Source organism: Sapajus apella, unplaced genomic scaffold (assembly GCF_009761245.1).
Source record: "Sapajus apella isolate SASKATOON/1434 unplaced genomic scaffold, GSC_monkey_1.0 scaffold16, whole genome shotgun sequence".
Classification (NCBI taxonomy): Eukaryota; Metazoa; Chordata; class Mammalia; order Primates; family Cebidae; genus Sapajus; species Sapajus apella.
The window spans coordinates 14,803,414-14,825,449 of NW_022436956.1; the positions used below are offsets into that span (position 1 = coordinate 14,803,414).

The 22,036-nt window shown below is 34.5% G+C and overlaps 1 protein-coding gene across 5 annotated transcripts in view; it reads right to left on the reverse strand.

Annotated features, from left to right (window-relative positions):
• ARHGEF12 (Rho guanine nucleotide exchange factor 12) overlaps nt 1-22,036 on the reverse strand; it is a 152,078-nt gene that overhangs the window by 70,686 nt on the left and 59,356 nt on the right. For 4 of the 5 annotated variants that reach the window (XM_032285180.1, XM_032285179.1, XM_032285177.1 and 1 more), the window contains exons 2-4: nt 10,083-10,106; nt 8,734-8,819; nt 7,128-7,184 (exon numbers count right to left, since the gene is read on the reverse strand). In XM_032285180.1, coding sequence (XP_032141071.1) covers nt 7,128-7,184; nt 8,734-8,819; nt 10,083-10,106 — 167 coding nt within the window. The remainder of the gene's footprint in view (nt 1-7,127; nt 7,185-8,733; nt 8,820-10,082; nt 10,107-22,036) is intronic. The other variant, XM_032285178.1, reaches the window with a different exon arrangement.

Sequence of the window (22,036 nt, forward strand, 5' to 3'; positions counted from 1 at the left end):
GGGGAAGGGGGGGTGGCAGAGGTTGCATTGAGCCAAGATTTCACCTCTGGAAAATAGAATGGATCAATGTAAAAAAAAAAAAAAAAAAAAAAAAAGGAAAATATCAGTCTTTTTACAAGCTTTTCCTAAATATGCAGACTGAAGTTAGGTGCCCCTCTTATGGACTCTCACTGCACCCTCTGTATACTCCTATTGTATCACTGTTACATTGATGTGTATTTGTTTTTATTCCTTCATTAGACTTTATGCTCCAAGGGTGCAGGGCTGTATCTTGGTCACAATCTCATCTCAAAACCTTGCATGTATCCTGGGACAGAAGGAAACTTACAAAAATTGCTCATGAATTAATGAAATTCAGAAAAGTAGATGAGTCTAGAGATGAAGGAAGCTCAGAAAGGGAGGCCATCAGAGAAAAAAAACAGCACCATGCACAGTCAACTATATAAATATGCTTAGGGTCCTAACAGGTTAACAAGAATTAGGAAAATCTATTAGTATTACTTCAGAATACAGCAAACCTTTTTTCTCCAATTCATAACAGTTTCAGCCTGATAAACTTCCCTCTTAATTCTACAGCAAAAGTAGAAGACGAGGGATAAAGAATAAAATGGAAAAGGAAAAAGAACTATACACACATCCTATTCAATTTTTTCTTCTCCCAAATCCACTATGTTAACCATATTTATTAGTTTACATTCACCTGCTAATGTGAGATTGATGTACTCTAACATGTAAGAATCAGTAGACCAATACAAAAAGAAAACATACCTTACACATACAGTCAATTCAGAATCTGTAAAATTCAAATTAACAATACTATTCTGTCCTGTCAATCGCTGGTGTCTGCATAAATTTAGATTTGTGGTGATAATTAACTGAAAATGAAGCTATCCTACCATTCAAAATTCAGAAATCCAGTCCTTCAAATGCTCAAATCTATTATGTTCCCTCTCATTCAAAATCAAATGAAATGTTTTCCCTTTTTCTTCAGAGAAATGTTCTATTTGTTGACCAGAAACTGTTTTAACCTACCACAGAGGAATAAATTCTACCCTCTGTAAAACTAAAATAACCAATACTGGCTAAATTATCATATCTTTGAAATATCCTTTTTGACACAAACACGCAAAAAAACTCTACTTCTTTTGTTTTAGAAAATTTGCACTGAGCATCTGTCTATACTAGCTATTTAACACTGCAGTCCACAGGTGCTGTGAAGAACCCAAAACTAGAGTCTTTGTTCTCAGAGAACATAAAATCCTGGCAGGACAATACTCAAAACAAATGGAGAAAAAAAACCGACATGTCTGAGAATCAGAGAATCTGAGAATGGTACAGGAAAGACCATATGGCCCTCTGTATGTTACAGAGAAAGCTAAAGTCCTAACTCCAAAACAGCAATCTTCAAATTTCATTAATTTTTAAAAAAACAGCTTTCATCATTTTTACTTTTTCCAATTTTTATAACTCATGGTCCATGGTTTTGTTTTGTTGCTAACTCTTTATTATCTGGTACAAAGATTAGTAATGATAATCACCATACAAATGTATCCATCTCTGAACATGAGTTCTATAAGGCAACATAATTACTTTGTTATATGCTGTATCCTGCGCTTTGCATAGACACAGGCAGAGGGTTCAAAAACTAAAAGCAGTAAGACTTTAAACTTCCTTCAAACTTAATCCTAACCGTGGATCATGCCTGTAATCCCAACATTTTGGGAAGCCAAGGCAAGAGGACTGCTTGAGGCCAGCAGTTTGAGAGCAGTCTGGGCAACACAGCAAGACCTAGTCTCTGCAAAAAATAACAGTAATAATAAATAAAGAGTTTTTTTAAAAAAATAAAAGACTTAGTCCTAGTAATACTTCTTCATTACCATTGTTCTTGCTGCCATATGAGTATTTCTTCACAGCTGTTTTTTTTAAGTGCATATAGAGTAATGGTAAATGAGTACATATCATTATTATTGCACTTATAAAAATGTATTGCAATTATTTTATACTAGACTGTGAGCAATCCGAAAGCAAGTATATCTTGTGTCTCTATCCCTTAGTATAGTGCCTACCATATAATAGGTGCTCACTAAATAGTTATTACATAAATTTTAAATAAACATACTCAAACACTTTCTAATTAGAAAAAAAATCAAAGCCCTGAAGACTATGCAAAGTAGAGAAATATTTCCGTAAGAACACGAATTAACCTTCTGCCCTGGAAAAATTCCAACTACAATAGCTTGATTTTCCATCTAGCCCAAAATAACTCTTCTAGTTACAAAAAAGTTTTTTTCCTATCTCTTAAAAATCATTTAGAAGCTGATAAACTGATATCATGCTTCATATCAGTGAAGATGTTATATCAGACTTACATAAATACTATCCTTTTCTAAGTTTTATTTTCTTATTATAACAAAAGACGTATTTTTTTTTCTGTTTTAACAATGTGGCACTTAAAACCAACATAAAAAGACTGGTTCCTTTCTTACTCAATAGGTAATTACCAATGATCATATTTTGAAAGTGAAAAAAATGAAGTTTCACTCTACAACTATTTCTGGAAAAAGGCCATAACTCCAGATAGTATATTAATGAAAATAGTGTCAACTATATTAATGAAAATGGAGTGTTAAATATGTAAGATAACCTGCTACATCTTCCATACTACACTTACTTTAGTGAAAGCACATTAGTCTTTCTTCACCTTTTATTTTATTTCATGACCAAACTTCTCTAAGTCTCACCTCTTAAGAATTAGCTTCAGGGAAGGGAGTGGAGAAAGGCCATGTGCAACCTCATCAAAACAGCTCATTTTAAACTGGTGCCAGACATACATATTTTATGAGTAAGACCTCAGATAATCCTTTGATTAAGAAGCTTCTTGATTCTAAGTGCACAATCTTGCCAGCAATAGGAGCGTTAAATTCCAAGTATGCTGATTTCATTCTTTCAGACCACTACCAGAAAAATGTCTTTCTTCTAAGTTACATTTTCTTCTAAAAGTTTTTTGGAAGGAAAAAAGATTCAATTAAGATGAGTCAAGATCTTATTCCATCAATTCTCTCTACTAAAATACTTCCTATGTCAATCTCAACAATCATTCATTTAAAACTCACTTACTGAGGGCCTCCAATATGTTAGGCATTATACGAGAGAGATGTAAAGATAAATAGAAATATGAGTAATTAAATACAAAACAAGATGTCAACATTCAGAATCAACAAAAGTAGCTGGGCAATCCTAGGAAAAGACAGTACTTGAATTGAGCCTTGAAAGATGAGTAGGATTCTAATTTATAGCTGGTAAACCATTCAAGATAACAGAAATGGCATGTGCAAAAGAAGACTACCAAGACATATTTGGGAAATGAAACTCTGAAGGAAAATCAGAGTAGAATGATAAATTGGAAACAAATTGTGGCATTATCTTAATAACAACTGGTACATTCTTAGCAAGTGAATGACCAAATTCTTACTTTAGTAATTTTAATCTGACAAGGCAGAATATAGTAGAATGGAGAAAAGGAAATCAATCAATGTGAAACTGAAGTAAACGTAAGTTAAGAATCTATTAAAGGAGTCTAATGAAATGATGGAAAACTGGACAAGGCAGTGGGATTTAAAGAGTGAAGGATGAAAAATATTGTGATGGTAGAATCAAGTGGACCAGGCAAATAGCTGACCACAGGAAACAAGGGAAAATGGAGAAGTCAAATATCACTTTAAGGAAATAAGACTAGGTGAATGGAAGAATGACAGTGTCATTAAAAGAATTAGGGAAATCAAGAGGAAGACTGATTTCCAGCTGTAGAGAACAACGATGAACTCGTTTGGTCACTCTCAATTTATGAGACACTTAGACTGGAGACTGGAAGAAAGACTGGGGACAGAAACTTGGGTCATGCCGACATGTCTAAGACAAGAGGGAAAAAGCAATCAAATAAACAGAGACAAAATAATTACAAAGAGAAAAGAACCAGGTTGATGAAGTATCATAGCAACTAAAGACGGGGCATCCGCAAACAGGGAGAAAGGCCATGTGAGACAAACAGCAAGAAAGCAGCCATCTGCAAGCCAGCAAGGGAATCTTCTGACCTGACCACACTGGCACCCTAATCTTGATCTTCCAACTTCCAGAACTGTGAGAAAATAAATTTCCATTGCTTAAACCATGCAGTCTATGGTATTTTGTTACAGTGGCCTGAGCACACTAAGACAACTTTAAAAAGACATAGCTTATTTTCTTGCATCGAATACTGTCAGCGGGAATCTATTCATGACACCATGATAGCAGTTAAGAAGCAGCTATGGTCTCAGAATTCTCTTGCTGAATCTCTCGTTTCCTAAAATAACCCACAAAAGTATTATTAAAATCAAGTATTATTAAAATTATAGATCAGAAAACACATCCATGTATGTTTAATAGACTCTAAAATGTAGAGAGGGAAAAATAAGGGGAAATAGAATAAATAACCGACTGACAGCACTGGGCAGAAACGTAACAAAAAATGTCAATACAAAGCAAACACTTGGTTTCCTTTTAAGATGCACAAAGTAAATCTATTTCACAAAGTAGCTCTAAAAATGGCTAAGAAGCCAGGTGCAGTGGCTAATGCCTGTAATCCAAGTACTTTGGGAGGCCAAGGCAGGAGGATTGTTTGAGCTCAGGAGATGGAGGCCATCCTGGGTAACATGGCGAGACTCTGTCTCTACTATTTATTCCTTTTTTTCCCCCCTAGCAAATCATTCCTTCAACAACCTCATCTCTATTAAAAATAATAATAATAAGCTGGATGTGGTGTTGTGCATCTGTAGTCCCAGCTACTTTGGAGGCTTAGGTGGAAGGATCATTTGAACCCAGGAGGTTGAGGCTGCAGTGAGCCATGATCGGGCCACTATACTCCAGCCTGGGCACAGCAAAATCCTGTCTCAAAAGAAAAAAAAAAAAAGCCAAGAAAGTTTAAATTAAATCATATGTGAGTAACTAGCATTTTTGTTAAGTACCCAGCTAATGAATTTTACCCCAAGAGAAAACAACGTATAATCTCAAAAGTTTGAAGTGGGCTTGTAATAAGACCCTACACTAAAGCAGAATGTCACCAGTTGCTATGACTCTACTCAGTCACATTCCAGTAGTTCCGAGCTTTCCTGAATCCCCAGAGAGACTTTTTCATCTGTGCTAACTGTACAGAGTCTAAAGAAGTCTATCCACACAGGTGATAAAATATTTGTAATGTCAAAGAGATTTACATTAGCATGCTAATTCTGTTCTGATCAACTCGTCCCTCCATGAGTGCTTTTTGAGGACTTGTGGACTCAGTTCTTTCCAAAAAAGGTATTTCAAGGGTTCTCAAAAAAAAAAAAAAAAAACACACAGAGAAGCCACACCTTACTTCCCAATTACCACTTAAAATTTTTCTACCACTACCAAGCCAATGGCATGTCTGAACTAGTATTAATATTTCTATCACTGCTAAGAAAAATATTAGTATAATATTTCTAGTCAGAGATTCCTAAACTGTTAGTCTTCATCCAAAGCACACAACAAACTTCTAAATACACATTGAAAATCTAGGAAAATGGAGAGGGAGACGAAATAGAACACTGCAAAGGCTGCTGAAAAAGAACAGAGGTATAAAGATAATGTTCATGTTCCTAAGGAAAGAATAAACTATAAAAAGCTCTTTATATAGAACAGAAAGCCAGAGTCTCAAGGAATTAGGTATTTTTTACTCATGAGCAGCCAAAATACTTTGGAAGGAAGAAAAAGCTTCAACTTGACCTGCCCACAAGGCATAGTATACCTTTACTGCTGAACTACTGTAAAAGGTATAACTATACAGAAGAAGCACTGGTCACAAAAACCCAAGTAAAGAACTATGTGTATGTATCTAACAAAGAAGCATTAACTGGTTGAAAACCAAACACTGAGTCCTCATAATACTAAAAAGTATCTGATATTATGGGCTTAAATGCCAGTGGATGTGAATTGTCAAATGTCTTAAAAAGGGGAGGACAATTTCTGTATTTTTTTCCTCTCCCGTATATCAAGCTAGGACACACTCGCACCTCGGGAAACTTCTACTCGATAGACTTGTGGCTCTATTAAAGATTATCTCATTTCCCTTTGAGGCCAAATTTAGAATCTTCCCCAAAAAAAGAAATAATTTATCAGTCTTTCAGAAATTATTTTTGAAGTCTGAGTTCCAGGTAATTCCTCTCCTATTCACTTTTCGCAGAAAAATAAAAATAAATAAATAAATAAATAAAACCCTAATCAGTCACCAAAAGAAGGAAAGAGGGCAGGTAAAACTGCAAAGAAAAAGAAAAAATAGCTATGAACTTCATAAACATGGTTTATTGTATCTTTGGAAGACAAGACACAGTCTGGAAATAATAACATTTCAATCATCTCCTGCAAAAGTTGACCACTCAGATTAAGCTTGGTCTTTGTGAAGATTATTTTTAAAAGGTACCATTTTGAAATTTTCCCATTCCAATTAAGCTTCAGAGAAACTTCTCAAAGGCACAAATCCTTCAAGCTATGAAAATAAAATACTTACATATTTTTGCCATCATGGATAAATTATACAAGAATGACTTTTCCACATGATGAGTCAATTAAAAATAAACAAACAAAATTGAAATAAAAATTCCAAAGAACTGCTAATACATCTAAATGACACCAGTATTATACTTAGAGGAAAAAGCTTAATTCCTCAAATTCTTCATAATCCAAACTCTGCAAATGAGACGTGGGAAGAAGATGACAAGAATTCAAAGCCCATTCATGTTATTTGGAGGAACCTAACCCAAGCATATTAGAGATATGTTCCTACCATAAACAAGACGGGAGAAGATGGGCAATGTGGCCTACTCTTAATCTACAATGTTAGTTTCTAGCAACCTTAAGCTTCCACATCACAGCCATGTTAAAACCCAAGGCTCCCTTTCCCTGCAGTAGATCATGCCATGCACAGCAGACGCAAGGAAAGGCTGCAGTTATTAAAAAAAAAAAAAGAAAGAAAGAAAGAAAGAAAAGAAAAGAAAAAGAAAGAAAGAAGAGAACAGAACAGGAACACCATGAAGCAAGCTCCAAAGGGCAAGGCTGAATTAGCTATATTAGCTTACCATATATCTCGGATCTACTCTCCTCTGAACTAGACTTTGTCTTCTTGGAGGAGCTATCTGCACAAGAGCGGGAGAAAAGGAGAGAGATATAGAAAATATGGAGACCAATGTAAGGGAAAAAATTCATGGGGAAAAAAGAATGAATCATGATCAAGTTAAATCGTGCAAACACAAAGTATGAACATAACAGATGACAGCTCTTAGAATAGTCACGAACAGCACAGATAATGACATATTTTAAAGATTTATAGAAGAAAAGACAGTGCAATAAAAATATGTTCAAACAAAACAACACATGAATGGTATACAAAATATAACATCTGATAATTGTAGAGATGACAAAAGCACTAAAAGCTATAATGATTATGAAGCACTGCATACACCTTTGCTTAAATCTGTCTTTGGAGATGGGCACAGCACCGATGTACATACAAAATAAACCTAACAAGATTATATTTTTGTGAACATAGGGCAGAAACTTTTGACCTTATTTATAAGACAATATCTAATCATGTAAATGAAAGCCTCTGAGCTCCATGACTACAAAATTAGGCATCAGAATAGAAAATTCTCTCTTCATGGAGATCCGTAAGTGACATAACACAAATTACCACCGTCTCCTAAACTGATGATTAAATTTCATTTTACCTACTACCCAAAATGCAGAGTGATTAGTATGTGCTTCCTAGATAATATTTATAGTGTTTTTTCAAAATAAAAGTTTATATTGATAAAGTATGAAATGTCTTAATTATATACATAAAACATACTATTCTCTATTAAATATTTAAAATATTTCTAAATAAAAATACCTAAAAAATAGATACATTATTTTTATGTATCTGAGATTATAGGATTTACTCTGTCTTTTGTCAAAGGGACATACAACTGAATAAAATAGTATGTGCATAAAAAGTATGTATCACTTTCAAATGACAAAAGCAAGATTACCAAGCATTTTTTATGAATCAAATACTGAGTCAGTTTACAAGGAGAAAGCCAAAGGGGAAAAGCCCACATGTTGTAAAAGGAGATCAATCTAAAAGTCTGTTAACATGACAACTCTAGGAAAGATCAACATTGCTAAGGTTGGAACACAGCTCTCTAAGTTCAGAATACTTTTTGACTGAAGAAGAAGGGATTTCTATCCATTTGTTTACTCTAAAATGAGATAATCATTAATTTATGAAATTGATTTGCCTAAAACTCCAATTCACCATGATCACAATTGAATTTTTAGATGACTACAGAAGTGTAGATTTGTTATAGCCTTGGTTTTATAACATCCGTCTGCTTATACCACAATTCATCTCAATACTGAGTCCTTGATCTGACCAAATCTCTAATTATTACGTAACGATTTCTTTATCACTACTTAAAAATATAATATACTCTATAATGATATTTCTGTAGTGGAATGTACAGTATTGAAAGTTAAAAATGCTTTCATTCCTGCTGAATGCAAAGACTTTATCATGACATAATTGGAGAAGAAGGAGAGTCCTAAAACAGATCAATCATTCCTCAGTGTTTCAGGTAGCTTAGGCTCTATGATTCTGAACTTCACTACTCTCAATATTCTTTGAAAGAATAAATAGTGTTTTACCTGTGGGGTCAAAATCATGTGATGCAATGCGCTCAACTTTCTGCTTCTTATCTGTTGGTGACTCTCGGTTCAAAATACTTCCATGCCTAAATTAAAGCAAAGTAATCAAATGTTTAGTGCAAGAAAATCATTAGAATAAAATTTTTTAAATCCCAAAAGTGGATCTTAAAAGAGAAACAAGGAAATCAGTTTACTTTACACATCACCATAAGCCTCTCTAATTTATATTTTTCAAGAAGTTTTGGTGATACGTAGTCTATTTACTTGATTATAAAAAGTGCTTAAAATAATTAAAAATAGTATTCAGCATTAAAGTCTCTTTTATTCTTAGGAGTAACTGCTTACATTATTTGGTATGATTTTCACAGGTCAATACTATCATTTCCATTTAACAGACCAAAAAAAAAAAAAAAAAAAAAAAAAAGGCCTAAAGGAATTAAACACATTCTCCAATTCTACATATACTATGATCAAGTGCAAAATCACTATATAAATAGATCAGGCATGTGAACAGTTTAAAATTTAAAAAGCAAGCCTTAGGCAAGCCTCATTTTAAGCCTGCCTACGTAGCTCCAGCCACAGAAGTCTTAGCCAACCACTTTCAGGACCAATAACATTAGAATTATTATTTTTTCTATGGCTTAGCCAATTACATTGATCAGATAATGGTTGGGTGACAAGACCATAACAATAATACATATGTACACATATACATATTCACTGCAGCACTGGATCCTGCACTGTGCTGACACTAGAAATGATAAAATATAATAATTAGGAATTACATACTGCCTACATTTTAAATAATATTTATGATAATTAAGATTACGGAAAGAATGCTGAAAGCAAATGTACTGAGGAAGAGGCATTCAATACCTGGAAATGGATAAATACATAGACATGAATATAGGCATAGATATAGTTTAACATTTTAGATTTTTTTCTTCACTGCCGTAGTTGGGACTAAACTAGTACCAAAGTTCATTAACTAAAGCCAATTATAGTCAGGCAAGTGATAAAACACATAAAAAACTAGCATTCCATTTTCACCTCCCAACGTACTCTAATTCAAAATAGTCATAAATAGATTTTAAATCTCTTCATAATGACCTTAAATATCATTATGAACAAAATTTTAAATGCTTATATTAGAAGTATTACCAAAACAATGCTGTCTTCCAGAAAAAAGTAACATCTTTTGTATTTTAAATATGTAAAACGTTTTGAAATTTTGAATTACTTGAATACACAATATCAAAAATCACAAAAATCCACCATAATTTACAAGGGATGCTTATAATTAAAATATAATCTAAACTTGAGTATGAAGAGCAATAGAGCAAACTTACCTTATAGGTTTTTTGAGGGGAAACCTGAAACAGAAAAAATAAGGATAAACGTGGTTGTTTTACTTTTAAGATTTTGTTATTAAATTTATTCATTCTACTGAACCAGAATCAGAGATTTAAATCTTCTTTTTTTTCTTTTTTTTTTTTTTTGAGACGGAGTTTCGCTCTTGTTACCCAGGTTGGAGTGCAATGGCGCGATCTCGGCTCAGCGCAACCTCCGCCTCCTGGGTTCAGGCAATTCTCCTGCCTCAGCCTCCTGAGTAGCTGGGATTACAGGCACGTGCCACCATGCCCAGCTAACTTTTTGTATTTTTAGTAGAGACGGGGTTTCACCATGTTGACCAGGATGGTCTCGATCTCTTGACCTCGTGATCCACCCGCCTCAGCCTCCCAAAGTGCTGGGATTACAGGATTGAGCCACCGCGCCCGGCCCAGAGATTTAAATCTTATGCTAACTTTCCAATAGCAAGAATCAACTGGAGGAATAAGAAGTTGAACACCCTGTTTAAATATCTTAACTATTTTGTTAAATCTGAAAATTGCCAGTACATTTACTGTCAGCTGTCCTAGAATATGCTTTTCTTTTTTAAAATTCCAATAATAAGAGCAACTGCTAAATTTATAAAGGGCTTACTAACTGCTATGCATTATTTTCACATGAATTATCTTGTTTAATCCTGAGAAAAAGAAACCTCTATGAAGCGATATTCTCTCCATTTTACAGATTTTTAAAAGTTAAGACAAAAAGAAATATTTTGCCATTAAAATATTATTCTCACTGATTTCCTAGAAAGAAAAGTCCCTTCCTTCTATCACTTCACCCTACTTCTCAAAATATCTGGGTGCTGATTGCTGCACTATTGATCTATGTCATCATGATCCTCAATTATTAGGTTTAGATTTAATAACATATATCTAGAAGAAATTAAAGTACTATCGGTTACAAAAAAAAAAATACCTTCCAAAAGTAGAAAACAAAGGGTACTTTCCTGTTTTCTTTCTCTGGGGGTCCTATAAGCTGAAAGAACTACAGCATTTCCTCCTGGTTGTTTCTCTGTTAAATAAATATTACTGGAAACTCTGTGGTAAGAGTTTGATGCTATATATAAATGCTAATCTAAGTCTTCCCAAATGTCATCCCATTTTTTTATTTCTATCTTTTAGATTATTTCAACCTATGGCATTTTATGTAAAGATTATTTAGTCTAGTAATAGGAACAGTACTTTATTAAGAATAAAAGTAAAACTAGGGTTTTAAAAAAGCCTATTAGTAAATAAACATAAAACAATGATACTTCAATGACTACATTTCATTTGGTATGGAGGTAGTTTAGTTAAAAACAAAATCTCTAAAATACAAGTTTACTTACAATTCCCTTTGACACCTATTTAAACCAAAATTGATCCACAGAAAAAGACAAAGAATCTAAAACCTTTCCTCATCAGTGATAGCATGTTATTATCACTACTTAAGTAAAGGGGGTTCTTGGACAAGATGACACTGTTCTAGAGAACAAACTGACTTTACAAAAGACCATGAAATCTTCAGAAATAGGAGTTCCTAAGCAGTCTGTCCATACTTGTTGAGGTAGGAGAGGGAGGGAATGGGAACATGTTTCTTAATTTACAGACGAACATAAAAGTTGACAGAAAAGGATTCCAAGTGAGTTTCTGCAAAGGGTAACAACTGCCATTTATCAACCTTAGCAACTCAACCTCACAGTCATTATAAAAACTCCTACCCTAAAACAATGCTGCTTGCGTCAGAGACTGCTACATCCAGGGGGGTGCTGGTAAAGAATCCCGGAAGTTCCCAGACTACTGATTGTAAACGAGTTTCCTGAGCTATTTTCTCTTACAAGGTAATGAAAAAGGAGAGGAAAAAAGACAACAAAAATGGAAGTAGAAAATGAACAAGGACCACACCCACAGTCCAACTTGCTTATCATAATCTACTTACTATATTCAATGAAGTATAAAGAACTTCTCAAATGATATTAAAGTCATAATTTTTCTCTAATCATTGAATTCCACCTTAAAGTATCTGCTAAAGAAAAGATTGTGTGTGTGTGTGTGTGTGTGTGTGTGTGTGCGCGCGCGCTTATATGCATAAGTAACAATGTCAAGAACCTTCTTGGCTATTTCATTAGTTCCCTCTGCTTCAGCTAGGAAAATCACCAAGATAATCCTACGGTTTCACAAAATCCCTACCATATGCTAAATATTGAGACAGATGTAATCAGATCTGGAAATAGAAAGCTAGAACCTCAAAGAAAAGTCTGGGGCTGAAGCTGCAGATTTGAGTCATCAACTTAATGATGGTCACTGAAATTTAAAACACCAAGTAAAGAAGAAAAAATGCCTAGGCTCAAATTTGGGGGAGAAACTAACATCTGCATGATTGAGAATGGAGGCCAATAAAGGAAATTAAGATGATGAGTCAGAAAAGAGAAAAGGTCCCAGAAGCGAAGGAGGAGTAAATAATCAATACTATCAACTGCCACAGAAAGGCAGGTCTGAAGCTAAAAAGTGGCCAGGTTCTAAGCAACAAATCAGTTCAAATCAGTCTGATGAAATAAATTCTGGTGAACAAAACTCCTATACTTTTAAGTCCCTGTCCGCTGTCTAGTCTAATCATGTAATCATGACAGTATCTTTTGGTTAGATATTTATGCAGAACAGCTGCATGTGATGATGACATAATGTTACACGCGCCTAATGAAACTGTGCCTAGTTTTTGAAAATACCATATTGATAATTTGAACATTTTGCCAACAATTAATATATGTGTTTACTTATATATGTGTGTGTGTATATTAAGAAGAACTATGTATATATGAAGAACTATGATTAATAAAGCAAAGAATTATCAGGAATTTAAGTCACTGGGAAATGGTGGCTAGCTGCCTTTTTTTATTTTGAGATGAAGTCTCACTTCGTCACCCAGGCTAGAGTGCAGTGGTGAGACCGCAGCTCACTGTAACCTCCACCTCCCGGGTTCAAATGATTCTCCTGCCTCAGCCTCCCAAGTAGCTGGCACACACCACCATGCCTGGGTAATTTTTGTATTTTTAGTAGAGACAGGGTTTCCCCATGTTGGCCAGGCTGGTATTGAACTGCTGAACTCAAGTGATCCACCTGCCTTGGCCACCCAACATGCTGGGATTACAGGTGTGAGCCACCATGCCTGGCCTGCCTTTATTTTGATTTCATATATTAAGCACAGCTATATTCCAAAACTCCTAACCAAAGGTCTTCAATGTTCAGAATATATGTATTCATTCAACTCAGAATGCCTTTTCCTTGTTAAATTCTGAGTTCTAATTTTTAAGCCCTAGGTAGCAATATTTAGAGACCTCTCCAAATTTTATATATTCATACACACCTCTCCCAGTGTGTTATTACAGTGAAGAGGGAATTGTAATTTGGTAGTTAAATAACCCTAACCCAATAAATAATGTATACCTTTTAACCAAGTTTATTCTAATAAGCACACACAAACATACACAACTTTATAACTGAAATAGTCCTTTAATATTGTTAAAAATAATTTCTTCTGGCCTTAAAAAATTGCAAAGGACCAGAAAGTTTTGTGTTGTCGCTTATTTGCTTATAATAGTCTACTAGAAATCACCTTTTTCTTTTACTGATTTCACTGCATAAAGAGTTAGCCTTTTGACAATACTCCAATGAGAAGCGTTCTGAAACTATATGAGAAGAAGTATAGATATCACACTCAAACCTTAATTCACACCCTTTTCTCTGTCCTCCAAGGTATTAGATATTTCTTCCCTGGGTTTAGTTATAAAGGAGCATTTGAGACTTAGTTCTTCTTAATAAGGGGTGGTTGAAATGAAGGGAAGGTGGTTAAACAAATTTTTCTTACACTGGATAGCGGTTAAGATTTTATTAGCAGTCAAACAATGTTACCTATTAAATTAAGAATTATCAAGAATTCCATTAGGAGATAACACTGATTTTAGTGATGTTAAAATAAGGAGAAAAAATACTGCAATTTGAAATGAGTGAAATATAGCACCATTTTATTGAAACCCACTCCAGTGAGGAGGGTTACTAGACAAAGAACTCTGAAAATTAGATAACAAGGTAATTTTAAGGCTCAACCCTCATAAGACGAAGTAAATATCAATGCAGGAAATATATTATTGCAAATCAGAAACTGACACGTGGGATGGGAATAGTATTACTGAGTGTTGTAAATGAAAATTCCCTAAAATTTGCAGGCCTCGGGGGCAAGGGAATCCTCAGAAACAAATGTAACTGGGTTTGTATTCTAGTTTCACAATTTAACAGGTGTTTGAACTTGAACAAGTTGCTTAACCTTTTTAAGCAACTCCTGTAAAACATTAATTACTAATACCTCTACCTATATCTCACAAATTTGTTTTGGGGATTAAATTAGAAAATAAGAAGCATTGCCTAGCAAGCAGTAACCACTTATGTATTTATTATTAAGAAGAACAAAAATAAAATGTGAATGTTAGTGATATGTATTCAAATTAAGTAGAAAAGAAAATAAATTTGAAAACTGAATATTCAAATAGGTTTTTAACTAAGTAAAATGCACAGAAATGTATAATTCAAAGCCAGTGATGAAACCACAGATTTAATTTGCCAAGTTGTGTCACAGAAAATTCATGTTAATGCTTAAGTTAACAAAGTTCTCAGACGTTACGCTCTAAGAAAAAAAGATCAGGTTACAATCCACACTTTAAATTTTCCTGTCAAGTAGGGACAGTGATTTTTTTTCAAACCTAGTGAAATTGTGTTGACCACACCTACCACTTAATAGCAAGAAAGTCCATTATTTCCTCATCTCCTTTAAAATATCAAAGGTGATTAAGGCATCACCTTAATCACCTGTGGACAGGATTTAAATCAAGTTTTTTATTTATCTGTTTCTACAAAAAAATTTAAATGGCCTAAAGCATAGTACTTAAAATTTAAAACTAGTATAAATCTGAACTGCCTTGCTTTATTATTATTATTTTTCACAAAATAACAAAACAGCTAAGAGGACATTTGTCTGCAATACATAAAGAGCTCTTAAGGACAGGGATTTAGCACATAGTGCCAACTCCAGCTGAACTGTTAATTCGATCTTTAGTTCTCTGGACTGTAAGATTCACAAAACCAAGAGTATTAAATGACTACCTCCTTACCTCGCAACAACAACAAAATAAACAGTCATAAATCCTTTCACCACCTACAATTTATTACTGGTCTAGCTCAGAGCCACTAAAAGAACTAAAAATTAAGGAATTGTGAAAAAAAAAAAAAAAAGTCTGAACATTATCTACAATACAATAGCCATACTGACATACTTTTTTATTAGCATATAGAACCAAAGTATGAAAAGTGGCTAGCAGAGCTGGCAATAAAACACTAGCTATTTCCTAAGGACTCTAAGACAGAAGCTACAGCTGACAAAATGACTCATGGAGAATTTCCCATGGTGTTCTTTGTTTTAAGCCTCTGGACCTTGCAACACAAACCACAGAAATGCAGGGACCAAAGAACTCAGTTCTGGTGTAAAATCCAAAAATGATTCACTAGCACATAATATAAAATCTCAAATTGCCTTCTTAAATATAGCTTATTATACCATCACTTTTACTGAAGAGCTTAAATGCGTAACAGACCCTTAGGCTCTCTTACTTCCTGGACACCCTGACAAATCAAATAGTAAATATTTTTCTAAATTACTTTCGTTCCCTCTGGTGGAGCTATTATAGATTGACTATTAGTTGTTGCTGAACTGAGAAATATAGTTCCCACTTAATATAACAGCTTATTAGAGACTTTCATTTCCTTACTAACAATCTGGAAAATTATCATCTTTGTGAATATTTCTTAGAAGGTTTTTCCACCACTTTCCTTTGTCATCATGAGTAACTGATTACTAGTACCTTACACAGTATTTTTTTTTAGACTATATTCACTTCAGAAAATCACATAAAAAGAACTGCCAGAAAAGTATGAGATCCTCAAAATACTTAAACAAGTATCCTCATCTCATTAAACAACATGCAAATCATCAATCCATTCTTATGGAAGAGATATTCCATTAGAGTTCTTCTTGAAAGTATTAATTTTGTTAAGAGTCATTAAACAAATGTAAACAAGAAACTGGACTCTACAAAATGATCTCATGACTTATAAAACAGGGATAATGCATGATTCTGTTTGTTAGGAATTTAAATCTTAAATCTCATTTCACATTTCTCTACTTCAGAATATATTGGTAAAAATAATAAAAATAAGAGTAGGAAAAAAGTCCTCTTAATCAGGGATTTTTCCCACAAATATTTTATATAAAATATGATTAAATGTTTAAAATTCATAAACCAAAGTGAGAATAGGTGAACAAAATTCGTTAGGACAGGCTGCTTTCTACACATTTGCTAAAAGATACATATGTGCTTCTGAAAAAGTATAAAGTCTCAGCTTTTAAGTGTCATTGAGATAAGCTCCAACATACAGCGTTTATTTTTCAGTCTGAGCTGCAGAATTTTACTTAAACGTAAAATTCAATTATAGAATACTACCTAATATTTTACTTTTTTGAATATAGAGCATTCTATGATTTAAAAAAGAGTTCTCAAAATTTAAATGCTTACATTACCACTTTAAATCACATTATATTTGCAGTTTGCTTGCATTTTTTACTGAAAAAACCTAAGTCATCCATAAAAATATCATTCTGCAGCAAGAAAATGTGATTCAACAAGCTAATTATAATGACTTATGTATTAAATATTTCTTACTTCGTGCCAAAAAAAAAAAAAAAATCACAGGAATAGGAAATTTTTTTTTTTTTTTGAAATGTCAGGAGAAGGGAAAACAACCAAAACTACACTAACCCAAAATCAGAGAGTATTTATTCATGATCCTACCTTCAGGTGTTACAGTTGGTATGCATTCATTGCTTGAGTACAAAGAAGCCCAACCACAGTCATACCTATGCCACAAAGCTAAATAGACAAGGATTTACCAAAAACTCATCAAGGAAATCCAGGAAATCAGAAAAGTATAAACTTAGTTCTCATGTGTTCTAAAAATGTGTACAACCTCCTTGAATTAATTTGACATAAATCTATTCCTCCGTCCCTTCCTTCTTTCCTTCCTTCCTTTCTTTCTTACTTTGGCACGATCATAGGTCACTGTAACCCAACTCCTGGGCTCAAGGGAATCCTCCCACCTCAGCCTCCTAAGCAGATAGGACCACAGGTGCAAGCCACCACACCTAGCTAAATTTTAATTTTTTTTTTTTTTTGTAGAGACCAGCTTTTGCTGTGTTGCCCAGGTTGGTCTCAAACTCCCAGCCTCAAGCAATCCTCAAGCCTCAGCCTCCCAAAGCACTGGGATTAAGGCATGAGCCACTGTGCCTGACTATATAGATCTATTTCTTATGGAGAAACAAAGACCTTAAATATTAATACTTTCCAAGAAGAACTCTAATGGAATAAAGATTGAACATATTTCCTGTTTTCTACTTCAAATTTTTTAATTATATAAGAAATATATTATGGATAACACGTAAAATTTAGAGGCATATATGAATACAAAATATAGGTACAGATAAAACTAAAAAAAACTGATCATAACCAATATCATTACAATTAAATCTTCTATATAACACCTTCTGCATTCATAGAAAGTATTTTCTTCTGATGAAATTCTTTTTCATTAAAGTACTTTTATTGGTTATATTTATAACAAATACTGTAATTAAATTTTTGGTTTTGTACTAAAGAGATTTCACTCACAAGTGCTCTGGTTCTGGTGTCAAACATTAACAATTCCTCAATCAGAACTAATGATCCACTTAGTTTATCACAAAAAGACACACTTTCTGCTATCAAATCTGAATACCCCAGACTTTCAAAACACCACATAGAAAAAAGGACCTCTGGGCCAGGTGCATGGCTCACGCTTGTAATCCCAGCACTTTGGGAGGCCGAAGAGGGTGGATCACGAGGTGAGGAATTCGAGACAAGCCTGACCAACATGGTGAAATCCTGTCTCTACTAAAAATACAAAAATTAGCCAGGTATGGTGGTGTGCACTTGTAATCCCAGCTACTCAGGAGGCTGAAGCAGCAGAATCACTTGAACCTGGGAGGCAAAGGTTGCAGTGAGCCGAGATCGTGCCACTGCGCTCCGGCCTGGGTGAGAGGCCGAGACTCCATCTCCAAAAAAAAAAAAAAAGAGAGAGAGAGAAAGAAAAGAAAAGAAAGGACCTGAGTTAATGAGGAAAATATTATATGCATGCCATTTTACATTTGCTTTTACAAAAGCTTTTCTTGACCCAAAACAAATAAGTCAAATAAGTCATACTCTTATCAGTAACAATGGCTCACCATAGCACTGAATTTGAAAAGTTGGAGGATTAGTGTTTTGCAACTTTTGACTTTCCTCTTACAACATCTCAGAATTGGGAATCACTGCTCTACAAAGTTCACTGTGTAACACTGATATTCTGTTATGTTTTCTCCCTTAGCTGTTAATTATCCTAATATACTTAACACATAAGACTACTAATAATTTCTTAATAAATCTGTTACTAATATTTTTATAACATTTTCAAGATAATTCCTCTCTTTCAAGGGATTGAGTAATGAGACTGCCATCTTTCCAAACTGTAAAGTTTCCTATAAAGCAATGGTTCTCTCTGCCTTTTCAATATCAAGAAACGTCTCACTTTCTTTATGTCCAAAGTACATGTATAAACTTTTAAAAACTAAAGACAAAATAGGGAAACAATCACTCATAATCCCAACACTGGGCATTTTTATGCATATATTCCCATCTTTTTCCAATATAGAGATAAGATTTCTGTGTACAATGTTTAAAATTTCTTTCCCTAAAAATTGAAGCATACTGGACATGTTGATAACTTCAACTTAATAAAACATATGTTTACAATATTAACTATTTCACTACCATGCTGGTTTTAAACTGTGCTCCATAAAATTCGTGAGGTTTAAAGAGGTCCATTACAGAACAGGAGTGGGTAGATGGGGCTCTAGACTCCCCACACATCAGAGCTGCTTTGTTTTTATTTTATATATTGAACTTCCAAATCAGATAAAGATTTGGAAAACACAGTTCTAAATAATTCTTGATAGCTGCAAAGTATCCTGTGATATGGCTATTAATTTAACAAGTTCCATTTTGTAAATATTTAGGCTGCGTCTAGTTTTTCAACATAATAAAGAATGTTATAACAAATATCCTTGTGACCCAAGTTCTACACTCCCCCTTGATTTCTTCTTTGGGATAAATTCATTTATAGTAAGGAATCCAGATGGGAGTTTGGACTAGAGATGAAAGGAGTTTCTGTGGGTACTAGGTAAACAGAAAAGAAAAGACACACTGGTCCCCTAGCTCAATTCCATGAACTCATGTCAGATCTTTATGGAAATAGCAGTAGAAGCTGAAGAAGCTGTTTTGGCAACAGATCTTGTAAGACAAAGGGCTAAGGTAACATTATTTTAATGCCCAAGTGGCAAAGTGGGGCACGAAATCGAAATTGGTGAGACAGACTCTCTCCGTATTTCTGTTGAAAGTAGAAAACAAACAAACAAACAAAAGGAACCCCAGGGATATACATCATAACAGTTATTGTTGTACTATCCACAAACTGAATAAATGCCCAAAGCTACAATTCATAATATTTTCAGGAGAATTTGTGTTTTATTAGTAACAACACCAACACATTTGAAGAGTAAACATAAATGTGGAAGAGGCATTTCTTACGTAGTATGTGAAAAGCACTAAGTGCATATAGAGATTCTCAGTTTCTCTATATTAAACATAAAAGCAATCCTAATTGGGAACCATGACGTTTGTTGTGGATTGAATTATGTCCTCTCCAAAGACATGCTGAAGTCCTAACTTCCATACCTGCATGACTTTATTTAGAAATTGGGTCACCGCCCATGCTTATGGTGTTATACCTAAGAGATCTTTGCCTAACTCCAAATCACAAAGATTTCCCCCTACATTTTCTTCTACAAGTTGAGTGACTTTCTATTTTACTTTTAGGTCTGCAATATATTTTGTAATAATTTTTATATAGAGTATGATATCCAGTTGAAATCCAAATGTTTCAGCACCATTTGTTGAAAATGAATTGCCCTTGCACTTTTTTTGAAAATCAGTTCTCTCTATATACGTGGGTCTATTTTTAGAATACCACAGGGGTTAAGTACCCTTTCATCCCCCATCAGAGGATATATATATCAATATGACTTATCACTAGTAATGTTAACCTTGGTCATTTGGTTAGGGCAGTGTTTGCTAGACATCTCCCTGTAAAGTTATTATTTTTCCCTTGCCGTATTTTTTTCTTTAGAAGCAAGCCACTAAGCCCAATTCACACTAGCATCTAATGAGAGGATTAAGCTCCATCTTCTGGAGGAATAGGAATCTACGTATACTATTTGAAATTTTTCTGTAAGGTAGATTTGTGTTTTCTCACCTATGTATGTATGTAATCATTTACATCAGTATGGGCTCATGTATGTTTATTTTGGACTTTGAGTTCTAATCTAATACTATGTTATTTACTCTCTTGTTCAAATTGTTCCAGTTTATTCCACTGACATGTCCCTGCCTTTCTGTTTGAGCACTTTCTTGTTTGTGGCATTACAAGGCACTCTATGTTCAACTTGCATTTACCCTATTGCAGCCTTAAAGTCAATGATTTCTCCAAGAAGCTATTTTATTGAAAAGTGATATTTAGTAACCAAGGTCCAGGAGCTGGGTGCGCTCACTGCTACTGAGATATCACCACTTCTAGGCCCTCTCAGCAGAGAGAGCTGGGAAATGTATGTGTTATACTAACTGGAGTATATATACATATGATGGTTTGGCTGTGTCCCCAACCAAATCTCATCTTGAATTGTAGCTCCCATAATTCCCACATTGTAGGAGGGACTTGGTGGGAGGTAACTGAATCATGAAGCGGGAATCTTTTCCCGTGCTGTTCTTGTGGTACTAAGTCTCAGGAGATCTGATGGTTTTATAAAGGGGAGTTCCCCTGCATGAGCTCTCTTTGCCTGCTGCCATGTAAGACATGACTTTGCTCCTCATTTATCTTCTGCTATGGCTGTGAGACCTCCCTGGCCATGTGGAGCTGTGAGTCAATTAACCTCTTTCCTTTATAAATTACCCAGTCTCCGATATGTCTTTATTAGCAGTGTCAGAAGAGACTAATACAACATATCTATAATTGTTTCTGTAGCTATCCATATATCTGTATCTATATTATGCTCAGCATGAGTTCATACTGATATCTCTGATTCTAATCTAGTTCCATAGGGTTCATTCCAGTCTTCTCTCTTGCTTTGATCCTTTCTGATGTGAGAAACCTAGTTCCTTCAATTTACCATCCATTTACTTATACTACCTGATTTTTTTAAGTTGAACCAATCTTGTACTCCTGGGATAAACCCTACCCAGTCATTTATACACACATACATACACAAAGAGTACCATATATATTTGACTGATTTTCCTGTTTTATGTATACATAGTATATATTTACATACTGTATATATACTGTTGGAATTTATAAAATTACCACTTCATCTAAATTGTTAAATGTATTGCCATAAAGCTATTCATAAGCTCCCTTATCTCTCTCTTTTTTTTTTTTTTGAGACAGAGTCTCATTCTGTTGGCCAGGATGAAGTGTAGTGGCACCCTCTTAGCTCACTGCAACCTCCACCTCCTGGGCTCAAGAGATTCTCATGCCTCAGCCTCCCAAGTAGCTGGGATTACAGGCTCACACCACCATGCCCGGCTAATGTTTGTGTTTTTAGTAAAGATGAGGTTTCACCATGTTGGCCAGGCTGGTCTTTAACTCCTGGGCTCAAGTGATCTGCCCACCTCAGCTTCCCAAAGTGCTGGGATTACAGGCATGAG